Genomic DNA, 12,775 nt, shown 5'->3' with positions numbered 1-12,775 from the left:
ATTACAACTTTTCTAAAAAGAACAACGTGTGTTCAACGGGCAATACATTATTTGCTAAAAACCAGTTTTTGAACGAAACATCACGTTGGAATGTATTAAGGGTCAAGTCCAATACAGAAAGGAAAGGATTGTCATATTGGAAAGTCAAAGGAAATTGAACCTTAATTAACACACACAAATATGTGAAGAGATCAATTTGTTTATAAAAGTGACAAGATTCACTAAAATGTTGGGCGTCTCACTTCTTGAAACACCATGGCATTTCCTATTCAAACTGCTTTCACGAATTCAACTTGATCTATGCAGTAATAAAATTTTAGACCAAAAGCCCAAGCTGACCCAATTTGATACCTTTTTTAAAATCAAGGGTAAATAGAGTGCATTGAGAACGAGAACAGAACATTTACCAAGTTCAAGTTCAAAATTTCATCTTGAATCGTGCATCTTAACAATGAATTTATATCTATAGGGCTTATGCATATACAGTCAGGACGAACTCACCTTAGTTGCTTTGTTTGGTACGACATTAGGAGTAATTTCTAACACACCAACGCAATCTGAGCCGTCTCCGCCACAGGTCCCACACGCATCATATTCCACACCACTGTCACCAAAGAACAAATATAACATTTCGTAGTTTGATCACAGGAATGAAAAACAACAAGCAAAAACAAAACATAACAAAGCTCAGAGACAGTCTTTTGTCTCAGAGTATGAATACCAATAATTCATGGAAGATGGTATTACAGACAAAAGAAAAATGATCAATTTTATTTCAATCTTTTTTTAATATACTTTTTTACATTCATGATTCTAATATTCGATGATGTGCTAGTAGCAAATAATGTATGTACCTGGCGGGAACCCCGTCGCAACCGGCACAAGATTGTTCGTCAGCACTTGGATCGCTCTCACATTGACCGCAGGCATTGACTCCTTCGTCGATATCGAGTCCTGTGTTACCACCATAGCATTCACCGCAGTCATTTTCCTGGGCTCGAGGGAATCCTATTAAAAAAAAATGGAGATTTTGGATGAAATTATTTAACCTCAAAGCCCGTTAAAAAGTTACATGCAGCAAATGAAATTAATGTAACAATCCCCTGAAATGCACATTTCAATTTAGTGGGGGGGGGGGGTCGTAATGTCACTTACAGGCTTTTTTATATTCATTTATTTCATTTTTTTCTCGGGGGGGGGGTAGGCGGGGTAAACACCCCCAAATGTACACCATGTACGACATTCACAAAGGATTGATATGAATGGTACAACTTTGCCATCGTGGTACCAAGGTAAAATTGCTCATTAGTAAAACAAAATCAAGGTTTCCGTGGTAAATATCACATGCAATGGCAAAATTGTCAGTCTTTATAAAACGGAATCCGTGTGATCATTTAGCATACCAAGACTTCAAAACTTGTGCAATAATTTACCACTATTTTGTCATTAAATCAGAGGTAGAGAATTAATTATTCATCCGATTAAAGACACAATTTATTGTGTTAGCAAAATACACTTGACAAGGGAAGTTATCTTTGATATTAAATCTTGTTTATATATGTATAATGCTTGTCTTCAGTGCCTACCAGTATTTTTAAAGTAGTCGTGGTGTTAGGGGCAAAAGAGGGGACGGCAAGAACAAAAAAAAAAAAATCGGGGCGTACAGCACAAAACCTAGAACAAAGCCCACTCTTTATAGTTATTGGGTTGCAGGAGTTGCGGGGGAGCGGTGACTAAGTGGAAAAAAGTTTTGAGGGGTGAAAGGGATCATATGGAACCTTTTACAATTTGAATAGAATGCTCATTATAGTTTTTTACTTTCTATTTACAAATTATTACATGGCGTTATCAGTTTTCAAAAGTTCAGGAAGAGAGAGAGAGAGGGGTGTGACATCCCCCTTGCTATGGCCACCGATTGGCCTTACATAAACCTTTCTTTAACGACGTAACATGGAAAAGATAGGCTAGCCCCCTACTTGACTATATCTAGGCTAAAATTAGACCAACCCTGATCAGATTCATACCATCACCTGCCTGGTACAGAATTGATAATTGATTGTTCGATTGTCATCACTAAGATGGATACAAAGATTTTTTCTTCCTAATGAAATGGATTGAATGCAGTGCAAATACACGATGAGAGAGCAGCATGCCGTGCATCGATAATGTATTGTATTTGAAGAGCAACCCTCACTACCTCGACAGCCGCACGACTCAACCAATACCCCCGCCCTAACCACCAAAAAATGGTCTCCATAACTTCTCAAACAAATCTGATGTTTGGAAAGGCTTAATCGTTATGTATCTCATGAAGGACATTAGTTTCGAATTTGTTGGCTTACATAAAGGTAGAAAGCATAATCGAAACAATGTTCATACTACTATGTCTGTAGCTACGTAACCATAATTATCTAATGCGACATTAAATTATAGCCTATGATGAATTTGCAAGACTCGAAGAAGCTAAAAGTTCGAAATATTCTACAAGAAGAACAATATTAATATATAAAAATGATACTCATTAAAGCTCTCTAAAATTGTATATTAAGTTTTATCATAAACATATATCGTATCTCCTTGTTGATTTGTAAATAATTAGAGTACCAAAATCTTAACATTTACCAGTCGGCGTATTTAATATCTAAACCTTGATAAAGATTAGTTAAAGTAAACTACTCGGGACAATACTTAGCAAAGTGTATGATGAATTCCAATGATACTAACTATCGATTGTTTTTCCTTAACAATAACCCAGACACGCTTTCGTGTGAAGTTTAAAACCAAGGCCAGATAACAAAATGCTCATTATTGTGCGGGAAACCGCACGGAAGTTTTCCAAAATGGCCGACATAATACAAAATCAATTAACCAAGCGAGTCAACTTTTTACTCTGCATAATATGAAGATGGTTGGGTATGGTATAAACTGGGTTGTCTCGATATTGATTTTATCGATGTAGACTGGCTATAACTTCTTTGCATAAGAATCGTGCACCTAGAATGTTTGGTGGTAGTAGTTACCAACAAAGTTTCGCTTTGAAGTACTGAATCGATTTCTGACAACTGACCATAAAAAAATCAATATGTTATCGGACGTGGGCTACCACAGACCACCATTTTGTTTTACATTTTCCGCTTTATGCAACCTATATTACCATTAGCTTGCTTGGAATTCTTTAAAAAGTAGGATATAACCTTCCACAATTACTATTTGGTGCCTTATATTCTCCCTCCCGCATATGATTACTCAATTATTGAGTTGATTTTGCCTAATGCCAACGAAACTAGGTGGTAGAAATATAAAAAAAATCAAAGTCATATTTGACGAGCTAACATTTAAGAATTTTCTGAGAATTTGAAAAGACGATGGAAGATTAACAAACCTACAACGAACTATAAATATCTTTACACATGGTGAACCGTACGCCTTCCCCACGTTATAAACTCCACCATGCAAACATACAAATGTCATATAAACATCTTATTAAGTTTTGAATTTTTAAACTAGTTTTGAAAAATGTTTATTTCTTTATTTTTAGAAAACCTACCCCAATAAAATATATTTAATGAACCGAATTCCAATATCCGAAGCTATACACAGTCTCCAAATGAAATGAAGATAAAAAACAAAAAAAAAACTGTGAAATATCTGATAGATTCTACCATTCCCATTTTGAAGATGATATTGAACTAAACTTGAAGATTCACCTAGATCTGCTTTAATCTGAAAGAGTCTTGAGGTTTTTTAAGTGAAAGAATTATGACCAGAAATCCTCTCTTTCAGCTACCCTTAAATTGTCCTTTTATGTATCATTCATAATACTGTCCTTATGTTGTTTAACATAGTTTGATTATACAATCTCTCACCCCAATCCACACACGAACACCAGCAAATAAGTCGAAACTGATCAAACTCAGTCAAAATCATTAATAAACTAAACATTAAAACTCTTCAATTGAATAAAAATGAATCAACCAGAACCAAGTCAATATAAATAAAATTAGAATTCTTCATTTGTTTACTAAAACTAGAGCACACTTTGCCGTTAATTATCGTATTCCGTAATCCGTTATATTTGTTCTGTAATAAAACGTATGTTATACACTAATGAGAAGGATGAGTGAACAAATTAAACGAGTGAGATGTTTTTAGCTGTAAAGATTTTTCTATTTGCGTTAATGTGTAAAATGTTGGAACTTCGTGTGGTTTGATTTTTTTCAGCGAACTTGGCTGGTATCCATTCCCTTATTAGAAGACGAGAACTGAATAGATGGATTTATAAAGAACACCTTCATTTCGATACTCTTTACTAACATAATCCTATTTAAATATCTGATTCGCGTTCTTGTTGCACAATTCCTTATTTCGCCAAAGGATTTGTGTGGTTGTTTGTGTCTTACAGTTATAATTCTCCTTATTAAAGAAACATTTTCAATAAAACATTTTTATCTATATGTTATTATTGACTGCCTAGATTATGCACCTATATATTCTAAAATTCATAAATCAACCAAGCTATTAAACAAACGAAAGCTTTCAAAGTATTGCGTAGTTTCAATATTTATTATGATCTCGTTTTTTTCAAATATGACGGATCAATATTTTGGAGCTGTCACTCATAACCTAGCGACTGATCCGATCGTACAGAATTTGAATTATGCAATTAGTAGCACATGACGAACATTTTCATCAATAATGAAAAGTTGGTAATAAGATTAATCTTAACACTTTGTGCAGCATCAAACAGATGCTTGGTTACTCCGGGCACAAAAGAGTCATTTCTAAATAAATAAAGTAAAAAATCATCACGCAAAACGCTGCAATTTTCATCAAAATCTGATAGGAAATAATTAAGTCATTGAATTGTAAAGATTACGAGAATTTTTTGAAAACAATTATATGCACGCCTTCATGAATATGCACTAGGTCGTCTGATGATGTCATGTCCCCACTTTCCTTTATTACGTTATTACATGAAATTATATACTTATTTCATATTTTCATGGATGTTTCATGTAAAAAGTTACAGCAATGAATATTCAATACATTAGATCAGTTTTCAAACCATTTTCTTGGTGGTCTTGGTGGTAAAAATTGGAATAAATCTTACTTCATAAAACAAAATACAAAACAATCAGAGAGAATATGACATTATGTTTGTTCATTGCATATTGATGATTGCATGCATAGAACTGTTTCACCGAAATAATGCAATGCTTAAAAATGTCTTAGCTATGTTATTTTTCAGATTTTTTGACAATGAGGAAAAAAATATAATATTCCATATTTCACATAATAAAATACAAAAGAAATAGTGAGTGGATGACGTCATCAGTCTCCTAATTTGCATACCCACAAGGATGAGCATATAATTGTTTTGTGAAATTAAAAATGTAATAACTTTCTTATTTTACATCCGATTTTGATGAAGCTTTCAGTGCTTTGCTAGTTGGATTTTTTTCTCTTTATATTTCATGTCAACTTTTTGGGGATAGATTTGTCCTTTAAGCACTGATTGACATAACACGACGTGAACCCAGTGCCTCCCCGTAATAACGCAACTACACATGGTCATTCGGAGGTTTAAATTGGACAATATCCTGCAGTGGCGTACAGATGGGGGTCTAAAAAAGGGGTAAAGATAAAGAAAATAAAAGGCAGAAAGGAAAATTTGATATTTTCTGAATATCATGTAAAAATCAGAAAATTTGATATTTGTAATAAAATTATCGAAATTTCTGTTCGCTCGCTTCGCCCACTCGTAAACTATGAATTTTTCGTGATACGCCCCTTCACATTTTATTTGGCTCAGTACGCCACTGATTTCCTGGTAGGGGCTGTTGGGTTGCGCATAAGAATTTATTTCAGGGACTGCAGAACCGGGAATGAGGGGCCACCTATTTTTTTTAGTAAAACTGTACAAAAACATTGAAAATTAATATCTTATTTCTTTCGGCTCTGTCTCTCACTTTTAAAACCATTCCGCAGCCCCTGTATTTCCCTCAACAATCTATATGTTATCATAAATGCATTATTATATCAAACGATACGCCTTTGGTGACAAAAATATTGAGATAGATTTGAATGTTTCATCCCTGTTTTGTAAAGTATCTCTACTTCATATCTATCTCATCACCTGATGCCATGTTACGAAAATTATTTCACCTTATAGTAAAACAACAAATTACTCTTCGTCCGAAATCTTTGATGGATGTTTATTGGAAGGAGTTCGCAACAAATGCGTAACAAACTACCGCCTATGAAACGGAATAAAGCTCAAATGGCAAGTTTTTTTCAAAGGAAAATAGAAAATAGATAAACAGATGGGTGAAATTATATCGGACAAACATAAGATGTAATCAGTACAGAAGGTAAAAAAGATGAATTTTAAATTGGTCTAACAGAGGTATCGTCGCTGTATAGAGGCTAGGGACAATCCTGCAATTACTCTTTCCTCTGCGGAGTCCATTATTTTTGTTTTCACTCACAATGGCGCCAGTTTGCAAGTGAATGAGATTCCGAATGAATTTGACACGGAATGATGTGGTATCAGCTGAAAAAATACTCATTTCTGCGTTACATTCACTCCGAACTGACGCCATTACTAGTCGACTTTCAGACACAAGAATATTTTTTTTCCGCCAAACTTAAGTGACGAACAAACCTACCTGGTGTTACACAAGTCGAGGAGCAGTCCATGTATTTGCTGCCACCGGTGTAGTTGACCCGAGAATACGGCTCGCAGAAATCACAGGTATCCTCCACCCAGTCTCCATCGCATACACCGCGGCAATCGAGCCGGTCATCATTGGCGTCCTCATCCAGGCCAGAGTCACCACCTACGTGATCGTGGAGGGAACGGGAAGGGGGGGGGGGTAATATTGATATGCAAGTACAACTGTGAAGCGTTGTGCAAATGCCATTCAGGCAATCATATTAAAGATGATGATCATGATGATGAAGAAGATGATGATGATGAAAAAGTTCTGAGTATCTCAGATATCTCAATATGCTCCGGTCTTAATATCTCAGAGGACACACAGAGTAAGGATATCAATAGAGTTTTTTTGGTTCAGAATAATATAAAGATTGGGATTAAGGTTTATTTACATAGTGTTGGAGGTTAGTTTGTATGTTTGGCTTTACGTGCAGAATTTCCATCATTACCATTATTATCATAATTATTATTATTGTTGTTATTATTATTATCATCATTATCACCATCATCATCATTATCACCATCATCATCATTATTACTATCATTATTAATACTATTATTATCATCATATCGCCTGTCTTTAATGCAATACAATCTATGAATTATTTTATCACATTAAACCATGCTGGTATAATTAGGCATTTTTAACATTTCTCCACAAATGAAATAAACAAAGGTCTACCTACCAACACATTCCCCGCATTTATCATAGAAAGCAGTAGCATTGCAGGAACCAGAGCAGTCCCATGTTTCTTTGTAGTCTTTTGCCTGTTTACATAGACCACAACGGTCAGCGCCGAAGTCATCGTCTCTGTTCGTCCTTCCGCCAACGCATTCGAAGCAGTAGTTGATGTAAGCATCCCCGTCGCATTCACCAGCGCAATCAGGCTTGGCATCACCGTTGCAGACACCGGCACAGTCTTCACGAGCGGGTCCGTTGCATTCACCGGCACAATCGACGATTCCCTTGCATTCCTCTGTAAACATAAACACAATCAAACTTCGATTATCATATGGAAACCTTTCATTCTCAATGTGTAAAAATTCTACAACCAAGGAATAAAACCAAGGGAAAACACAATTGCATGAACAAAATTTTATCATTCTTTAATGAAGAACACTCTTTTGGATGAATTTACAAAACATCTAGTCTCATTCGAACATGCCTTAACATCAATTTGATTAGTCCTTCGTGATATTCAGAGCAAACGATCTTTTTTAATTCACGTTATTTTTGTTTCTAAAATCTTTTTAGACATCAATCATATTTAGAGGTCAGATAAAGATCCTAAACTTAAAACAACAAAAAACCGACCATCTATTACTAACCAACAACTTCTTGGGTAATGGCTTGTACAACAGATAGGCACATATCGCTCCTGTCTTCAAATCCAATCATGTTCAAAATGTCATCGATGTCCATCCTAAAAGGAGCAGATGATGACCACCATCCCCATGAGTCCCAATATGAAGACCAACTGTTTTCTTCTCCTTCAAAGAGGTCATCGGATGTGATGAGCTCCTCCAAGGTGTCAATGAAACGCTCGCAGCGGTCTACATTCTCCCAAAGCCCGATCACCTCACCAGCCATACGTTCCATGAACTCTTCAAGATCATCTCTACTGTCGACCATGCTGTCACAGACCCTATCCAAACTTCCCATACCGGTGATGACGCCCAAAACATCGTCCATTACATCAAGAGTCTCTTGCGTGATGAATCGTGGACTCTCCCTGAAGTAATCAAAATCCTCCGCTGATGAATCCCAGTACCACCATTGACCATAATTGTCCCACCATTGCAATTCTTCAACATAGTCCCGAACCTGCTCAATCTGATCGCAAAACGCCAACCCATATTCATCAATTACCCAGAGGCCAACATCAACCATGACACTTATAACAACGTCTAGAATGCTTTGGTCTGATATCAGTACTTCTTTAATTACACCACCCACTTCAACACAGATACCTTGTGGATCTCCTTCTTCAATAACACTGGTATCAAATTCAAAGGTATCAGTGATAAATTCAAAAAAATTATCTAAGTCGAACGGACGAAGGGACAGAGGATAGTCTGGTCCATAATACACTGGAACAATGCTTTCTTCACATTCTGATATCAAATCTTGTTGTTCAGAACCGCGCCTGCTGAAAATCCTACAAAGAGACTCGACTGTCGACATACCTTGGACGTGGGTCATGTATTGTTCCATGACATCACAAAATGTTTCACTCATCTCCGGAAAGTTGTCTGCGTTGTACATTTTAGCGATCATCTTGACAGCCGTTTCAAATGGAATGAGGGGTAGGATCATTCCTGACTCAAAGGCCTGTTCACCAAGATAACCCAAATAATCCTCCGCGTAACTGTACTCGCTTACCTCTGGGAGATTTACAGCACCGACTCTGATCTTATTTGCTGAAAAGGTCTCCACAACGAAAGAGCATACATCAGAAGCACTTGAGTATCCTGTCATTTTTTCAAGAGCTTCACTCGTGAGGATTTCAGCATTCATGATTTCGTTGACAAAATTTCTGCAAGAACGGAGGTTTGTCGTCATTTCTAGGACGCTGTCCACCATGTTGTCTAGAAAATCATATAGATCTTCATGGCTGATCTCTGGGTCTCCCGATAAAGAGGCCATCTGTTGACACATTTGTTCCTCACTGTTCCAGTCACCAAGATGTCGGAAGATGACAGAGAGGACGTTATCAAGGGAGTCAACTTCAGGGATTTTGTACCACCAGAGCGTGCTGGATTCGTCGAAAGAGTATGAGACCTCGGAAGACCAGCTAGAAGACCAAGATGATGGCCAAAAATGTCTCCAATCATAGTATCTCCAACAAGTAGTGCTGTAAAGCCAGGCGCTACTGTAGTGGGCAATAGCTGAGATCAGACCATTGGCCTTTTCTTTTATTCCATCATTATCCAATGAATATAGGTTGGTGTAGGAATTGCACAATTCATATGGGTCATCGTCGCTGATATTCACTGCGTAAGGAATCGTATCAAATAAACCTTCTAGGAATATATCTTCAAGGTAGTCGTCCCAATCCTCCCAATCCTCCCAGTCATCGTAATCATCTTCGTGAGAGACTTGGTAGCAGAGTTTGAGGAATTCATAAAAATTTTCATCATCCAAAGCCTGGCACATTTCTGTCGCAACTCTATCCATTAACGCATCTGGAACAGTCTCGCAGAATATGAGAGCACCTTCTCGTAAATTATCGGCCTGGTATATTCGACCTGCAAGCTGGATCCAAATTTCGATTGGAACCCTTTCTATGACGTATGGATCAATTGGATTCCATTCACCTTCATAACTGGATCCCCACCACCATGAAGAGCTTGACCACCACCATGAAGAGCTTGACCACCAAGAAGATGACGACCAGGAAAATGAAGATGATGACCACGAATATGACGATGACAAAGACGATGATGACCATGAATAGGACGATGAAGACGGCGATGAAGATGACCATGAAAAGGACGATGAAGACGGCGATGAAGATGACCATGAGGAGGATGACGGAGATGAAGATGACCAAGATGAGGATGACGGAGATGAAGATGACCAAGATGAGGATGACGGAGATGAAGATGACCATGAAGAGGAGGATGACGGAGATGAAGATGACCAAGATGAGGATGACGGAGATGAAGATGACCAAGATGAGGATGACGGAGATGAAGATGACCATGAAGAGGAGGATGACGGAGATGAAGATGACCACGAAGAGGAATACGATAGAGATGAAGAAGACCAGGAGGACAACGAACTCCAAGATGAAGAAGACCATGATGAAGACCAGCTATATGAAGATGAGGGGAATGAAGACCATGAATATGAACTTTCCTCTGGGAACGATGAAGGAAATTCAATCTCAAAATCGGCATCTTCGTCGAAAGAATCAATAATCGACGTACAGAACTCAGATTGAGTGATGTTGATGAAGCTAAATGTCATGTTCATCAAGTCTGGGGCCTCTTCCACAAGGTTTTCAAGCATGCTTTCACAGAATGATGCCGAAGAAACAAGTTCAAATAAATTCGATTTCATTGTTTTCAATATGTCATCAAGTGCATCGCGATCCCCATTCTTTTCATCAAGAGCTGCTTGGACGATATTATCACAATAATCATCTTTGTTTGAATAGTCACCGAGAGTCATCATCACTGTGGATACAAAATCATGAATGGAAAAATCGGGGAAATACCAGCTACTGCCGCTGAAAGAGTCTATGAAAGAACTTTCCGACCATGAGCTACTGAAGCTAGAACCTGAGCTGCTGAATCCAGAACCCCTACGACATTTGTTAATCTCATCGGAGAGGACGAGTATGATGAAATCATAAGCGAATTCATCCATTATGTCGCTAACGCTGCTTGAATCGTACTGCATGGTACCGGTCACTCCACGACAAACAGAGTGGTCGCTATTCGGATCAACAATGCCTAGGGCATCCGTGAACTGATCGAACACAAAGTCCAATTCTCCACCTTCCTCATCCCAGTCTGATTCCCACCACCAGTCGTCAGATCCGGACCACCATTCGGAATACTCCCATTCGGAATCCCAATCCCACCAAGATGACCAGGAACTCCCCCAGGACCAGGATGACCAGGACCATGAACTCCAGGATGAATCCGACCAAGACCAAGAGGAAGATGACCATGATGGCGAGGACCAAGACGATGAAGACCATGATGGCGAGGACCAAGACGAAGATGACCATGATGACGAGGACCAAGACGAAGATGACCATGATGACGAGGACCAAGACGAAGATGACCATGATGACGAGGACCTAGACGAAGATGACCATGATGACGAGGAAGATGAAGACAAGGAAGATGAAGATCCACCTCTTCTATAACGGCCTTCATCTTCACTATCGAAATCTCCCTCAGCTAGTCCTACGATACCTTCACAGACCCCATTGAAATCGGCATCCTGTGGATCATCGACGAGTGTCTCACAAAGGAATGTTGTCATCTCTTCTGGAAGAAACTCTCCAAGAAATTCGAAATTGTCGCACATTATTCCGATGGATTCCGATATAGCATCGGCATTGAGGACCTGGCCGAGTACCTCTATCACTTCATGAATATCCACAGGAAAATCGAACCAGCTTCCTTCAGACGAATACCACCACCATGACGATCCATACCAGGATGAATCCCACCACCATGAAGATCCATCATATGATGATCCCCACCACCAAGAAGAATCATACGACGATCCCCACCACGAATCCCATGAAGATCCCCACCATGACGAATCCCACCAATATGAAGAATCACCCCAATACCACGAACTGGAATCCGCATTTACAGTAGCTGCTCCAAGGAGCAGGACTAGTAGAAACAGGCATCTCATGATGGTGCCGATTATCAAAAATTAATCTTGCATCCACAAAGAAAGGGACATAATTTTTCTCTACATCCAAACTAAAAGTACATGAAGACGTCCGTCTACATGGACTGTAATGGCGTATATAGATTAGTATTGCAAAGAGAGTGCAGTTTGTTCCCTCTCCAGATCGCCAATCAATATCTGATGTTCCGTCGTGCTACACTTTATCGAAAAGAGGAAAGAGTTGGATATTGATTAAGAAGACAACGAGATCAATATTTTGGGGGGCTGTGGACTTATGACGTGCATTCAGTTGCGGAATAAAAGTTTTTGTTGTGTTAAATAGGTACGTCACAGTATAAATGGAGAGATGGAATAAAATCGAAGCTATCAATGATGTTACAACTGGGACTGAAGATTTTGTCCTAGACTAGGTCGTGTATAAAAACGAGGATGGAAAAGTTAATATCAATACACCTACTTGGTTGTATAATTTGAGAAAAATGTAATATTACTTTCACGTATTACTGAAAAATATAGAACGAGAGAAATCCATTCAATCTACCGTGTTAATTCAAGCATTCCTTCGGTCCGGAGTTTAGTCTCTCTTTTCAAATGGAAATCAAACCTTGGTCGTTACATGATGTCTGAGAAAGGGGAAAAATAAGATGTCGAAAGTTGAAAAGAATTCGGGA

The 12,775-nt window shown here is 38.2% G+C and overlaps 1 protein-coding gene across 1 annotated transcript in view; it reads right to left on the bottom strand.

Annotated features, from left to right (window-relative positions):
• The window catches only part of LOC121418895, a 31,807-nt gene extending 19,538 nt beyond the window's left edge, over nucleotides 1-12,269 (bottom strand). Inside the window, exons 1-5 of the mRNA XM_041613088.1 lie at nucleotides 8,048-12,269; nucleotides 7,405-7,695; nucleotides 6,669-6,839; nucleotides 855-1,008; nucleotides 502-604 (exon numbers count right to left, since the gene is read on the bottom strand). Coding sequence (XP_041469022.1) covers nucleotides 502-604; nucleotides 855-1,008; nucleotides 6,669-6,839; nucleotides 7,405-7,695; nucleotides 8,048-12,104 — 4,776 coding nt within the window. The 5' untranslated portion in view covers nucleotides 12,105-12,269. The remainder of the gene's footprint in view (nucleotides 1-501; nucleotides 605-854; nucleotides 1,009-6,668; nucleotides 6,840-7,404; nucleotides 7,696-8,047) is intronic.
• Nucleotides 12,270-12,775: the final 506 nt, after the last annotated feature.

Source organism: Lytechinus variegatus, chromosome 7, assembly GCF_018143015.1.
Source record: "Lytechinus variegatus isolate NC3 chromosome 7, Lvar_3.0, whole genome shotgun sequence".
NCBI lineage: Eukaryota > Metazoa > Echinodermata > Echinoidea > Temnopleuroida > Toxopneustidae > Lytechinus > Lytechinus variegatus.
The sequence above is the reverse complement of the archived record's forward strand: the minus strand, read 5'-3'. Positions and strand labels throughout refer to the sequence as shown.